This window comes from Podarcis vaucheri, assembly GCF_965113315.1.
Source record: "Podarcis vaucheri genome assembly, chromosome: 2".
Taxonomy (NCBI): domain Eukaryota; kingdom Metazoa; phylum Chordata; class Lepidosauria; order Squamata; family Lacertidae; genus Podarcis; species Podarcis vaucheri.
The window spans coordinates 33,740,352-33,756,076 of record NC_138760.1 but is presented as its reverse complement, the minus strand read 5'-3'; the positions used below and the strand labels follow the sequence as shown (position 1 = coordinate 33,756,076).

At 41.8% G+C, this 15,725-nt stretch overlaps 1 protein-coding gene across 2 annotated transcripts in view; it reads left to right on the top strand.

The window, feature by feature from the left end:
• Positions 1-601: 601 nt before the first annotated feature.
• Positions 602-15,725, top strand: part of RPTOR (regulatory associated protein of MTOR complex 1) — a 327,700-nt gene continuing 312,576 nt past the window's right edge. For both annotated transcript variants that reach the window (XM_082212377.1, XM_082212376.1), the window contains exon 1: positions 602-1,503. In XM_082212377.1, coding sequence (XP_082068503.1) covers positions 1,342-1,503 — 162 coding nt within the window. In that variant the 5' untranslated portion in view covers positions 602-1,341. The remainder of the gene's footprint in view (positions 1,504-15,725) is intronic.

Genomic DNA, 15,725 nt, shown 5'->3' with positions numbered 1-15,725 from the left:
TCCCGAACCCCGCTGTCTTGGGGGACTTTTCTTTACGCGAAGAGGAGCCATCAGCTGTCCCGAGACGGGGGACACGATGGGACGAAGTGGGCGCCCGTCGCGGCAGCCGGGCACAGGGCAAGTACCTCCACGGGGGTAGGACGTTCCTTCTCGGCCACCGGAGACCATAAGCTCTCGGAAACAGGCCCAGGCCCTGCTCCTGAGCCCGACTGCACCGCCAAGGGCTGGACTTTGTCGTGAGTGAGCCCCCTTTCCCCTGCATCCTCTCCGAGGATAGGGATAGCCGCGCCTGGAGCAGAAGCGACTTCGGCTAAAGCTGCAAGCTCCATCTTTGCTTCCTATTATTTTGTCTGTAAAAGGACAGACATCCCGACCCCACGTTCTTAAAAGTTCTGCCTTGAACAGGGTACCACGTTGTAAGCCTATCCCGCTCTGACGGTTCCCTTCTGGCAAGAATCCTGTGCTAGTAATCTCCATATTTGAATCCAAATTAGACCTGCTGAAACTCTGTACATCCCCCTGCAAATGTTGCCTTAACGAGGACTTAGATGAACAGCAGTTCCCACAAAGAACTTCCACTGTTGCTAGAGATACAAGAGGTTCCTAATCTGATTCTCCACCCTGGATAAGAACTTTTGTCACTCAACGTCTCTTACATTGCCTGCAGTCTCTTTGTGTGGTATAAGGCGTCACCTTTAACCTAAACAAGACTACCAAACATCCTGCAACTATAGTAGTATTTGCATCTTGCCCATTGATTTGCAATGTTTAGAGCACTTGGCTAGATTCCCAATCTTACGTCACATTCTTCTACTGAAAATAGTTCTATGCCCATCTTCTAAAACTTTATTCTGAATGAATATTCATTGATATCATTTCTGCTGGGTTATGTCATAATTTCTGTTGCAACCAAGAACCACATATCTCCCTAGTTCTGAGATAACAGTGACAGTGAACTATATCTTATTCCTGAAGAAGGCAACAACAACAAAGGATTTACATACATATCTCTGACCCATGAAGCTAGAGGGTGATAATCCATTTGCTATCAGATACTGTTAGTTGTCCCTTGTCTAGGGGTTGCAGCACTCCTTAAATTTTCTCAACCCAGACAGGAAACCCCCACTTGCTGAGCAGGGAATATTGCAAAATTCTCTGGAACAGTAGCACTTGCAAATCTACTTTGAAAACAGCTCCTTCCCTGCAAACAGCTCCTTCCCAGGAAACATCTTCTGGGAACAAGACTTGCCAGATTCCTTTGTCCTTCCAACTACTTTTTTCTGGACATTGTGTTGGAGTGGAGGTTTCTGATCCCTGGTTACATTAGTTCCTTTTCTTCTGATGGAATCTGACATGCTGCAGTCCCCCCTCCTAGGGCTTGGGGAGGAAGATGAGTCGGACATGACTGACTGGAATCTGCCCTTGGCCTTCATGAAGAAGAGGCACTGTGAGAAAATTGAGGGCTCCAAGTCACTGGCTCAGAGTTGGCGGATGAAAGACCGGGTAAAGATATATAGTAGCAAATTTTATTTGAAAGGGAGATTCTAATTTTATTCTTTGCTTGCTTGAAGTCTGCACGTTGTCCTTGAGTACACCCCTGGACCATTATAATTTTGTTTAGCTTTGAATACTTATTAAATTGATACAGTCATGTTGATAAATTATGCATTTGGTTTAATAATGCTTTAAATTGTTTGTCATTTGTCTATACAGTGGTGCCTCGCAAGACAAAAAGAATTCGTTCCGCGAGTCTTTTCGTCTTGCGAAGCACGGTCCGTCGCAACTGCGCCTCTTCAAGTGGCTTTTTAAAAAAAGCGCAAGACATTTTCGTCTTGCGAAGCAAGCCCATAGGGAAATTCGTCTAGCGAAGCAACGGAAAAACGGAAAACCCTTTCGTCTTGCGAGGCATTTGTCTTGCGGGGCACCACTGTAGTCTTATGCATAAAAGAAACATAGCTAGCTGTCTTGGGGGGATTTCACCTAACAAAAACTGTCAGTGGAAGCCCCCTGAAATTGGCTCAGGGAGGTCAGAAGAACCCCCAGAATATTGCACGGGGTGGGCGTGGGGATTGTTCCATCTGACAAACTGATATAGTTGCACAGACAGGATATTCAGCATAGTGTGGTACTGAATTCCACCCTTGGTCCATTAGAAAAAGCTCCACAGTTGGGTAATAATCAGGTTACACATAACTGTTTATTTAAATAATTAAAAATGTTGAGGTGTTGGAATCTAAAAAAATAAAAGATAGAAATAAGATGTAGTGATAGTGAGAAGGTAGATTTTTTTCTATGAGAAAATTAAAATAAAAAGGCCTTACATGACCCACCTATTTAACGACATCATAAAAGGGACCCCTATCCCCAAAACCTGGACCTCTTCCAAAATAGTTTCTATCCCTAAACCTCTGAAAGATAGCCTCAAAATAGAATCATACCACCCTATTTCATTGATAAACCAAGACTACAAGATATTCACATCAATCCTAGCTAACCGCCTAAAAATCTTTCTGCACAAACTAATCACCCCGGACCAGGTAGGCTTTGTCCCTGGTTGCAACATAACAGACCCTGTTAGGAAACCACTGAATCTGATGGAACACAGCAAAATGATGATCGTGTCCCTAGACATCCTTAAAGCTTTTGATTGCTTAGAATGGAAATATCGGTTAGCAGTATTAACTAACATGAAATTTGGCCCCAACTTCCTACAAACCCTCAAACAAATTTGCTCCCAAGCCTTAGCAAAATGTAGAATTAACAATGTGGACTCCAATACCATAGCACAGTGTTTCCCAACCGGTGTTCCGCGGCACACTAGTGTGCCGCGAGACGTTGCCTGGTGTGCCGTGGGAGGGAGGCGGGCGAGTCGGGCGGCGAGAGGTGGGGTGGCGGCGGCGAGGAGAGGCCGCCCAGTGCGGGGCTCTCGCCGTCTGCCTGCCTGGCTGCCTGCGTGGCGCTGACGTCACGGGGCTGTAACGTGCCCCACATAGGCACACGCGGGGCGGCGAGCGAGCGAGCTCCCACATCCCATCGCCGCTCGCTTCGGCCGGCCTACTGGGCTGTCGCAGGCGGAAGGCCTGCGCATGCGTGAGGTTTTCGCGCCTTCGGGATTCCCTTCATGCCTTCCTCCTCCCGGGTCCTTGAGAGCGCGGGAAGCGGCAGCGCGAGACCGGCGTTGAGCCTGGTAGGTATTGCGCTTGCCAAGGCAGTCATTTGGGAAATGAAAACTTGCAAAGCAAGCAACCAGTTCAATCTGAAGTACGTGTATGCTTAATATCCTGTATCTGAAACCTGTTCTGCCCCCTCCCCCACACTTGGTGCCATTTTCATCTACACATGCAGCAGAGTAAGTTGACCCAGAATAGTACCAATTCAGATGGCAGATGGGAGAATGACAGTGCTGAATGCTTTCCCATGTAGAACAGTCCCTGCAAATAAAAACCTAGCATATTTGGAAGAGGGATGCTAGCCTAACCATTACCTTCTATGCTGTTACTATTTTTTAATTTTTTTTTACATAAGTAAAAAGTGACCTTTCCCTATCTGGCATGGTGGTGTGCCTCGAGATTTTTTTCACGAAACAAGTGTGCCTTTGCCCAAAAAAGGTTGGGAAACACTGCCATAGCAATCCAAAGAGGCACAAAAAATGGATACCCACTGTCCCTATTCATCTTGGCCCTGGAGCTCCTAGCAATCTGACTCCAAGCAGCCCCAGATATCAAGTGCGGAAATAAAAAGTAAAACCTACAAACTAGGGCTCTCTGCAGATGCCCTGATGGTCACAACACCAGACCCCATAACACAGCAACCACCCTAATTAAAGAACTCAACACATTCGCATTGGTGTCAGGCCTACAAGTAAACTTTGCAAAATCTGAGGCTATGTGCTTCAACACCCCACCCCACCACGCACACGCAAAAGGAATTCACCAGCATCACAAAGATAAAACTCTGCTGCACCAAATTCAGGTACCTAAGGGTTCAAATAACCAGAAACCTCAACAAACTATACCTCCACAATTACAAGTCCCTGTGGTGACAAATCAACAGAGACTTGAGGAAATAGACCAACACCAACTTCACCCTTTCAGACAAAACAGCCATGATCCAAATGATCACCCTCCCCAAACTAGCCTATTTATTCCAAATCCTCCCAATCTGGATTCCCCCAAACCAACTCCAGAAGTGGCAGAAAAAAACTACACTTGTTTATTTTCTCACACAAAAAGCCAAGAATAAGTCCCCAATACCTGCACCTCCCTTCAGAAGGAGAATGGGGTGAACCCCCAACATAGAATCATGTTACATTGCCAACCAAGTACGCCACATAATCCTGTTTATTCTAGAAGATGAGACGAAACAATGGGTCCATTTGTAATAAAACGAATAGAAAGAGAAACTAGCCAGTTGACGCTGACATGAAACCCCATACAAAATAATATAAGCCTCACCACCCCACCCCCCTCTTCCCCCCAACCTTATACCATACTCAACACTAATGTCTTACAACAAGTGTAACTGATTTGTAAGAGAGACTGTGCAACCTGAAAAAAGAGACAGTGCATGTACTTTTGTAAACCAAGAAAATCTTTAATAAAAATAAATAAATAAAAACCTGAGGAGTTCATTCAGCATTAAAGATTGCTCAGATGACTAGTTAATGATAAAGTTACGTTTTCGCTATTTATCTGAAAAGTATAGATTAAGCTATGGGTTCCAAAGCAATAAGAAATCATTGTCATTTTTATGCTACCTGAGCACTTGTTTCATTTATGAAGCACAATTTTAGTAAGCAGATTATTGTAAGATCATTTCATTCTTTGGGTAAAATTGAGGGTACATTTCAAGTTTTGCTTAAGCTTACACACGGAATCTATAGTGTGGGAAATATTTTTGTAATACAGTATAAGAAGATAAAAGCAAACAAAATTTCTTTGTAGCATCAACCTGCCAGCCCAAAGAAATCTCGTTGACATTGGAACTTTGCAGCTTGGAACTTGCTATCTTTATTTTGGGATGTGTGGTGGGTTGTTTTGTTAGAATTTAGGTGACATCAGTGTGAATTGAGTCCACAGATGCAGTTCACTGCTGCTTATTTTTGCATATCTCGACTACTAACTTGCTTCTCTGTGGATTACAGCTAATTCATTTCTGACTTTTAATTGGCATAAAGAGCCTATGATTAGGAAGATTCCCTGTATTTAGCTGTTTTGTTTTATTTCCATTGCTCTTTTATATTTCATTTTAATTGTCTTATCCTTAAGAGTGTCACATGGCAGACATTAACTATTAGTTCAGTACAGTATTTATTTTTTTTAAAAAAAATATTACTTTAGTCAGTCATGGGTAGATTCATGGATACAAATGCTTAGAGCTGGAGTAGAACTTTGAGTTGATTCTTGAAAACTTTGTTTCTCCTATGTTTATATCTCTGCCACTCATATAATTGTAGCATTGTAGTTTTTTGTTGAGGAAGGGTCATAACCTAGAGCTATTATATAATGGGACACATTGAAACCTATATAAGCTTTGATTTAGGAATTCTCTCTAGCCTTTAGGTTATACTTGAGCTACATTTATCTTTTAGTGAAATAATTAATATGAGACCCTGGTTATAATATTGGAATAGTTATGGGGTAATTTTATATTATGCTCTTTTGCAAGATTAAATTATCTGAGTATTGAGCTAGTTCAGGGGTTGGCAAAGTTTTTGTGGCTTGGGCTGGTTCATGGTCCTGCAGACGCTGTGGTGGGCTGGAGTGCGCATGCATGCACGCATGTGCAAACGCTATTTCCAGCACTCCTTCTGGTGCGGAGGAGGCGTGCACAGCTTCCCATTGACCGCAGGAGCTTCCTGCAGCCAATGGGAAGCCGGCCAGCGTTGCAGAAGGTGATCCTCGCTCTGCGCCGGTTTAACACGGTGTATGGGAGCCTACTGAGCAGGCGTGGGGGTCCATGAACCTGTTAAATGACCCCCATGGGCTGCTTGTGGCCCATGGGCCTTAGGTTGCCGAACCCTGCAATAGTTGATACATTTGATTTTAAAACTAAACTATATCCTATTTTTAATTTGGAATATAATCCAGAGTTTATATAGCACCAATTTGGAAGACACCATTTTTAATTTACTACTGCCAATAATAATTTTAAAATGTTTAATGACACCACTGTTGGTGTTCTGCAGAGAGGGCAGAATCCAGGTTCTGGGGTTATATCATAAGAGGTTTTGGATCAAGTGGATCCAAAGCTCTCCTATTCCTTTGGCACACAGCCTTGATGGGGGAGACGAATGCCAGCCTTGTTGTACTGCTTCCCCTTCTTGGCAGCTCTCTTGATTGGGTGGATCTATGGCCACAGATTTTCCTTTCCTGCCCCTCATTAGATTAATCCTCCCATATGTAATTCTGCATATATAATAGATTCTGAGTAAAACTGTTAGCAATCCAGTGATGATGCTGTAACACTAGCCTCATGACAATAAATTGTAATACTTTCTTGAAATGGTGGTAGTCAGTTTAGCAGTGGTTTTTTGCCTGACTGACAAATAACCTGAAACCTTATGTAATAATTTTTCATTGTGCTGCTGTTTGGTGGCACAGTTCCATTTTAAGAAAAAGTCATTGATAAATCTAAACAACATAGTTAAGTATTCACTACTCTTTGCCCAGAATTCTGTAACTTAGCAGAGGGTTTGCTCTTCGTAGCCTAGATCCAGAGTATCTGTATGCGATCAGAATGACACTCCTTTGATCTATTATTTATTCAAAGAATCTTTTTTTATCACACAGAGTAGGAATTTCACTTTGAATGTGGAATTAAATCTCATAGTTCTGGTAGCAAAGACTTCATTAAAATAAAAGGGTCTTGAATGTGTTGGATTTTTACTGACAAGATGCTACCAAAGTCGGAGCTTTTAAATTGAGCCACATTTACTTATATTGATTTTTAAAACAGATCGGAAGTAAAAAAAATCTGGTTGTAGTGCTTTCATTTTAACAATCCCCCCCTCCCCCGCTGGTTGCCTTACTTACCTCCTAAGTAAGAATTAAAATATTCCCTTCATGGGAACAGGCAGACCGTGGGTTTCTATGGGAAAGCAAAAAAATAGAAAGGGCTGCTTTAATGGACTAATAGAGCTGACTGGTGTCTGAATGACACAACATCTTCCTTAGAGCCAACAATAATGGATAGATTTACCTGCCATTTCAGTATCAGAACTATGAATGGAAACCTTCACATTTCAAAAGATTATTGCTGAAGGTTATAATTGTCCTGCTGATTTATAGCCTGACCTTCCTTGCTGGCCAGTACAAGTCTTCCTGTTGTACCTTTGGTTGGGGTTTTTGGACTTGTTCAAATACTGTTGGCAAGGGGGAGAGCGGTACAACAATTTTGTATGCAGGAAGGCAGGTGTTTCTGCCTACTCCCTCCCTTCCTCCCCCCCCAAAATATATATTGTGCTGTACTACCCTTCTCCAGTCAGTGATTGGATAATGCATTGTAGTGCCAGCTTTTCTTGTCCCCTGGTCATAGAATGGTACATATAGGCCACAGCCCCAAGATTAAGAGTCTCTTTGTCAGTGTGGTATAGTGGTTAAGAGTGGTAGACTCGTAATCTGGGGAACCGGGTTCGCATCTCCGCTCCTGCACATGCAGCTGCTGGGTGACCTTGGGCTAGTCACACTTCTTTGAAGTCTCTCAGCTCCACTCGCCTCACAGAGTGTTTGTTGTGGGGGAGGAAGGGAAAGGAGAATGTTAGCCGCTTTGAGACTCCTTCGGGTAATGATAAAGCGGGATATCAAATCCAAATTATTCTTCTTCTTCTTCTTCTTCTTCTTCTTCTTCTTCTTCTTCTTCTTCTTCTACCAGTGGAGCTATCCCAGAAGTACCTTCTCTGTTATTCCATTGAGGTAGCTGATAACAGTAGCTGGAACTCATGTTAAAACATGTTTATAAATTGTCAGTCAGGACATTGTCAATACATTGTGTTTCTTCTTGTGAGATATTTTAGAGATAGCTCGGGTCATATAAGCTGCCTTTTAAGGTAAAGGTAGGCAAAATATTTTTTAAAAAGCCAATCCTGGCTTATGTTTTGAAGTAAGATTTAAAAATGCAGATATTACTTATGAATAAGCAGGTTTTTTATACAGGATGAGAACAGAAATCACACAGCAGCAGCGGCGGGAGGCCCCATTAGCTAAAGTCGTGTCTCAGGTTAAGAACAGTTTCAGGTTAAGAACGGACCTCCAGAACGAATTAAGTACGTTACCAGAGGTACCACTGTAGTTTTATAATTCTGTTGTAGAATATGTGTGTTGTTGCTTTTTAAACTCTTCCTACTATAGAATGATATTTTTTTTAAAAGACCTAATGATCTTTAGCTATTCTGGAGGACGAGACAAAGTTCATTGCTGATATGTTGCTTTACTCTACACAACTATGGTGAACTTTCCTGAGCATAGTGGTTCAGTCTGTCTTTTATATTTTCAAGAATGGGCAACTTGCTGGGCAGGAGCCAGAAAATGGAAAGCATATATACAAATATAGTTTCAATATTGATTGCTTGTTCAGATAAGTGCTTGCTTAGTAAATGGTGAATCTATCAGCTTTGCCATTTATCAGGAGCAATATTTGCATTACCGTCTGTGCTTGAGCATTGCTTAGCTGTTTGTTTTGTTTTGTTTTAGTCATCTGAATGAAGTCAGGAGTTTTGGAAGGCAGGTGCACTTGGATGTCCATGATGCAATTTCCTGAAAGCTAAACATTCTGTGGAATAGGCTTGGGCGATGTATTGATATATCACCCAGGACCGTAATGGGGGGGGGGGCAGACCGTGATGGTGGTTTTGCTCAGTGGTATATCACTAGTGAAGCAGCTGCTGCTGCTACTGAGTCTCATTGCTACCAGCACAGTGATGGTGAAACAAGCTGCAGCTGGCTGCTGGTGGCAGAGGAACTCAGAGCCTTCTCCTGCTAGTATGCAAGTGGGAGAAGAATTGGGGCTCCCTCAGCTGAGGAGCAGAAGGCTTTGCACTCCCAGGCTTAGGTGTGCGGATAAGACCCTGTCCTTCTGGATGGATGGAGATTTTGCTCAGAGCCTTCATGCTCCCTGGCTGAAAGGGCCATGCCAGGAAAGATGAAGGGAGCCCTGACAATGGAGCCTGTCAGGTTCCTTCGCAGTGCTTCCTTTGTCTTGCTGGCGAGGGGGGGGGGAGCAAGTGGCCTGTTTCTCCTACGAGAAAGGCTGATTGTGTGCTCCCCATTTCTTGCCATTGAAGCTGAAGGAACCCTGCGAACGGAGCCTGACAGGCTCCATTCACATGAATCCTTCCGTCTTCACTGGCAAAGGGGGTTGGCGAGCAGGCGGCCTTTTTCTCCCAAGAAAAGAAGGCTGTTTGACTGCCCCTTGCACCTTGCTGGCGAAGACGAAGGCGAAGGGAGGTTGCAAACCGAGCCTGTCAAGATCCAACGCAGGCCTCCCTCCATCTTGGGCAGTGAAGGGCTAGCTCAGCTAGGGAGCAGGAGCCTTTGCACCCCCCAGCTGAGCAGCAGGCTAGGAACAGCTGCATTGGCCCCAATCTACAAGGAGCTGGGGTGAAAGCACCTTAACACAGTTTCATCCGGGGCCTTGCAGGCTGGGGTGAATATAGCTCTTTGAACATCGTGGTTTATCGCCAAACCGTGATGTTTTTGCTGGTGATACACCACAATGCTGAAAACCTAATATCGCCCAGCCCTATTATGGAATGTGGAGGTTGAAAAAGCAAACCAAGCAGTCTCAAGCAGCTGATTGAGGAATCTAGTGCACATTGTCACCATAGCCACAGTGAGAACTGACCTTTCAGGATACATGTGGCTGTGGGCTACCTGAAGAGTCATGTGAATTATTAATATTTTTCATGGTTTTGTTCATTTTTTATGCTCTTATTTAATTCATCAATGCTGAAATATTTGATCTCCTTTTTCTTAAAAGTTATCTAAGCCTCTTACAGATTTTTTTCGAGCTCTTTCAGAAACAACTGAGTAAAATGCAGATAGAGTTTATGTGAACATCTTTGTTAATTGAAAATACTTGTTAATGCTTTGTTAAGAATAGAATGTTATTTATTTGGACCAGCTTACAAACCTCTTTGACTTGAGTCAGGGCCAAATAGCGCAACATATATGTTTGCCTGATGGCATTGCCATTGTGGATAGAGAAGCCTGGGGAAGGTCAGGACTTGTTGGTTTGCAAATTTGTTGATTTGTCTTGTATCGACACTTTCACTAGAATGAAATTCCTTAAGTTGGGTATAAAGCTTTGCCAAGTTAAAATGGCAGGAGTTCCCTAGCAACCCTTTGTAGTGAAAAGACCCAAGAGGCTCATGGAATGAAGATTCCTTTAAAAATTCTGTATTCTATTCCAGGGACCTCTGAGATGTTAATTATTTGGGAGGGCTGGATGGGAAAAAAGATTGGACTTTGCAGCTTCAGCAGAACCCACCCTATTTTCGCTGTCCTTTTTTTAGTTCAAAAAAATAGCCCTGTCTTACGCTTTGCGATAAACTTTGTAAGCATCTTTGATATCCATTGACTGGCTTTGTGCATGGTGCCGTGAAATCATGTTAACTAGGAATTAGTGTAACAGAACTAAACTGTCAGACTTCTTATGATGGCTTGTTTGAGTTGACAAACTAATAAAAGGTATCATATGAACACGGGGGTGTTAGAAAAAAAGACTTCAGATAATTAGGCTGTAAAGAAATGAAAAGCTATGCTTTATGGAAGCCCTAGAAAGAAAGTTTTTAAAGCACACATAAGGAAATGAGGTATCAGAACACAACTAAGCCTGTGTGGTGGTTTAACCAGCAAGGGTTAAGACTGTTCCTTTGATTAAGGACAGCTATTATTTGTAAATGATGTACAGTTAACAGAGTTGGAACAAAGTAAGTGCTGCTAAATTGAGTATTCTGTTGCAAAATGGATTACAACTGGGTATCACTGTAAATAGTTAGGTAATGAATTGAGTAAAATATTAACTGACTGATTAGGTGACTAGATCACGTATTTGTTAATATATAAAAGCAAGTTTGTATTTCACCCTAATCTGATGATGGCAAAGGGAGATAATGTGTTGGAGAGGTATAGCCTTCCTCCTTCCACTTCCAAAGGCAGCTTCTGAGTTTCAACTGTCTGTGTCCTGCCACTGCTCTGTGTTGCACACCTATTTCCCCTTTCCTTGTGTTTGTGTATCTAATACCATATACAGTGGTACCTCAGGTTAAGTACTTAATTCGTTCTGGAGGTCTGTTCTTAACCTGAAACTGTTCTTAACCCGAAGCACCACTTTAGCTAATGGGGTCTCCTGCTGCCGCCGCGCCACTGGAGCACGATTCCTGTACTCATCCTGAAGCAAAGTTATTAACCTGAAGTGTATGTAACCTGAAGCGTGTGTAACCCGAGGCACCACTGCATAGCTATAGGTGTGTGGTGTGTATGTGTGTTCATGACACTTTGGCTATTGCCATTGCTGGCATGCAGCTCTTGGAGAGGTGCCAAACCTTCAAGTTGAGCCATGGGCTGAAGAAGATTAGTCACCCTGCTCTTAGTCAAGCCATTGTTTCTGCAGCTCCTGTCCAGATGTTGCACAGACAGCTGCTGCCTCTGCTGGAGGTTGATCATTGGTTTTGTTTTAAAAATGTAAAAATCTACACCTGGTCCCAGCCTGATAGTTCTTTTTATTCTGCCTACGAATAATGCTTGCTATAAAAGGAATTGCATTCAGGAAGTGTTGTGTTAACAACTAACTGTAGAACCTATCCATCTGAATATGCTTTTAAGAAGGAATTTTGCTCCAGAATGTTGCCAACATTTGAGTCATAAAGTATAAATGCATTTTCTTATTTGTTAGGGCTATTATATCTGGAAAACTACTTCAGAATCTGTAAGCAGCAGCTTTCTTGTTGCCTCAGCTTGTTTCCTTGAAATTATTATATTTCAGCACCTTGGAAAAAGGAATCAGATGAAAGGATGTACGAAGTGAGTAATATATACTGAAGCAGAATGATTTATTTTGAAGGAGTTAAATAGCTGTAGTGTGGAGTCCCATACTGTGTGTGTGTGTGTGTGTGTGTGTTGGGGGTGGGGAACACAGAAGGGAAATAACCCTATTAGTCTTCAGGAACAGCCAGCTAGACTATTGCTTATCCATGCCAGTTTGGTGTCAATTTTCAGCAAAAAATGCTGCTTTAAAACACATGGAACTGAGGAATAGACAGTAAATATTGGCATGCACAATGCTGGTCACAGATCAGGCACTTGAAGTGAAATATTGAAAGATAAGGCAGTGTTAGGCCACAAAGGAAAAGTAGCAAATAAATGGGGGCGGAAGAAAATATTATTTGGCAGCATGCTTTCTCTAAGAATTATTATTTGTGCTTGTCATCTGTCTCAATGGGCAGATCTGTCATGTAACAGGCAGCCCCCCCCCCCTTGTGAGGTTTTAAGTAGCAGTTTTCCCAGTATATTATTACTTGTAATATGCTAATGTTCTCCAACAGAGTGTTCTCTTAGACTGTCTGAACTCATACCATTCTTGTTTAGCAAGATTGCTTAACAGATAAAAACCAGTACAATAAGCACTTCTAATCCTTCCTAGCAGATTGCCCAATACTTGTGTTCCACAATGCACACATGTTAACCTTTGAAATGGCTCTTGGTTTCCAGTATGATGGGTTTTATTGGTCTTTCATGACCTGAATGACTCGTCATAATGATTAAACTTTATTAACACCCTCCCTACCATGCTTGCAGTCTTTTTGCTTTGGGTTATGCTTTTCAATTATGTAAAAGAGTGCAATACAATCCTATTCTAGGGGTGGATGGAGTAATTCTCCCTGAACTGGGTTTGTCACCTGGTAATAGGATTATTGGTGATAGTGTCCCTTGCATGTCTGGCAAGATCTGTGGAAAGGGATAGGTAGAGTCGGCTCTGCCCCCCTCCCCACTGTGATTCCTTTTTAAGAACTCAGACCTTTTTAAAACAAGTAACCTGCCTTTTGTAGTTCAAGGGTTGAAGTAGTGAAAAAGACTAGTAGTGGTGGTGGTGGTGGTTATAAATGAGATTATTTACCAAATTATTTGTATTTTTGTTTAATTTAGTAACAGAAACTGTTGCCCTTTCAATAAATAATGTGTTGAAGGATTTTAAGGGAATTTATGGGCAGAATATAGGATCTGGGCTGCCTTTCCTTCAGTATAATAAGTCTGGTATAGTTTAGCATGGAAACTGATAAAAGGAGTGAGGATTTCCCTACTGTTGATTTGTCATCTTCACAAGACTAAGAAGCGGGATGCTAAATTGAGTCAATAGTGTTTGGAGGATGCCTTGGAAGTCAACAGACATCTAACCTGATAAGCAAAACAGTTAAACAAAAGGAACTAGTAGAGGCAGCTCACTGTGTTTGTTATCATTTGGAAATCTGAGCAGAATACAAGACTGGAAGAAATGTTGACAAAGGGTTGCTTGACAAAGGTGAGGGATTCCTGATCAGGAAGTGTTTTGTCTAACTTTGTACAGGGAAGCAATTGTGTAGAAATGGCTTAAGAAATGAATTGACCTTTCTTAGATGGCCCCGTGAGTTTAGTGGTGAGCAGATCTCTCAGATCCAAGACTAGCACACTGACTCTTCTTTTTACTGCTTCCTCTTCCTTGGACTCTCCAAACTGGTTCCAAGGTGCCTCTTTTGAGCCATGTGCTGCTGAAGGTGATGCAGATCATTCTGCTTGCTTCAGAATTTGAATCTGATGCCTGAAGAAATTCACTCACTAGTTTCTAACATATTTGCAGTGACTGTAGCTGCATAAACTGCTTAACATCTGTTGTATCCTAAAGTTGGAATTGCAGGTAACTGTAGCAGGCATTATAGACAGTCTGTATTTTGAAACTGACTGTGGGAGAGTAATGTTCATACTTGATCTCAGGGTGAGGAGGATGTGGTATGAAACACCAGCTAGCTGGATCTGATTCAGTTTATGTTGATCTCTAAGTGTTACTTTTTAAATTCATCTTTGGATGATGACTGTAAAATATACTCACGGAAGATGTCGTCAGAGTGGGTCATCCCTTGCACATTTCCTGTTTACAATTTGTCACTGTTTGACTCAAGCTGGACAATTTAGTGTGATTAGGAGAGAATCCATGTTCTAGAATGTTGAGATTTTATTTATTTGTGGGATTTACATCCCACCTTTTACCATGAGTGGCTTCAAGGCAGCTCGCAGTAATAAAACATAATAAAAAAAAGCAACAACCAGACAAATCCAACATTGCGCAAGCAGACTTCCCACAACCCTGTGGAGCAGACTATGCAGGTACATGGGGGCTGCAGGGGGAGGAGGGGACGCCAGTCATGAGACTTCACTCATGAATGAGCTTGCACAAGGATAACTTTGGATATAATAAGAATAAGCATTTAGATAATAATAAGCCACAGTCACATAGAGAACAGCAGCACACTAACAGATAAAAAATATTGCATCCATTAAATCACCATAAATGCAAAGTATGAGAGCAAAGGATAACCTTTGGAGCCTAAAATCAAGCACTAAGCTTGGTTGTGATCCAGCATTTATTAAATACATGCTTGTTTTCCCAAGCATTTGCTGATTCTTAATATCAAGCTTTAAGTGATTTTTCCCTCTACTGTGGCTTTTGTATTTATAATCTTAATGTATTTATGTTGATTTATTATAGTATATATGCCCGCATGGCTTTCTTTCTTTTTTTTTAATGAAGGGCAAGATTCGAATACTTTAAATCAATAAATGGAAGTTAAGAGATGGAGTCAGGTGAATGGGCTACATAATTTTCTGTGTACCTACATAAAAGTAGCTTCTTTTCCCACCTACCTGAACTCAAAAGCTGATAGTCTTCAGAGGCCCTTGTTCAAGTGCTATCTTAATGGGTAGGGAAGTTCATGTGGAAGAAGTCAATTCTTTGAGCATTCTCACTCCAGGCTGCTTAGGGAATTAAACTTTAAAACCAGCACTCTGAATTGTATCCAGAAACAAATTAGAAACCAGTGATGATTTTTTTAAAACACTGGATTTATGCTGTGGGCAGCACATGTTAGCAGACTATCCACTGCCTTCTGCACTAGTTAATCTACTAGTGGTAGATTTAAGAGTGGCTGGGGAGGCCCAGCCAGATGGGTGGGGTATGTATGTATAATTTATTTATTTATTTATTTATTTTCTGAATAGAAAGTTGATTCTTAAGGGCCAAAATGGAACACCCGGAATACCATTTCCTTCATTTGAGAATTCTTTTAAATTGGCACCTCTTTCATGTCTAGAGCTTATCTGGATTTCATTACGGTTCATTGGGGCATTTCTCTATCTAAAAATCTAGGGAGGTTATAATTTTATTGCATAACATGCAGAGTATGAATGGCTACCTAAAATAGTTATGCCTGTGCAGTAGACCAAAACACTTCCTTTTTTTAGTTCCCAGAGAACTTTCTTGGTTTATAATTGTGTCTGCTGCTCTAGACTACAGTAAATGACCATTTCTCAGAAAGCTTTGCGCTGAAATTTGCACGATTTTAATGAGCGGTATTCTGGATATTTACATGGTTCAGGATATGTTAGAGCTGCTTAAGCTTTTTATAAACAGTGACCTCTTCACATCCTGAAGAAAAGTTAAGCTCCTCTGCATCTATTGCATAGTAACAGTTTTTTTCT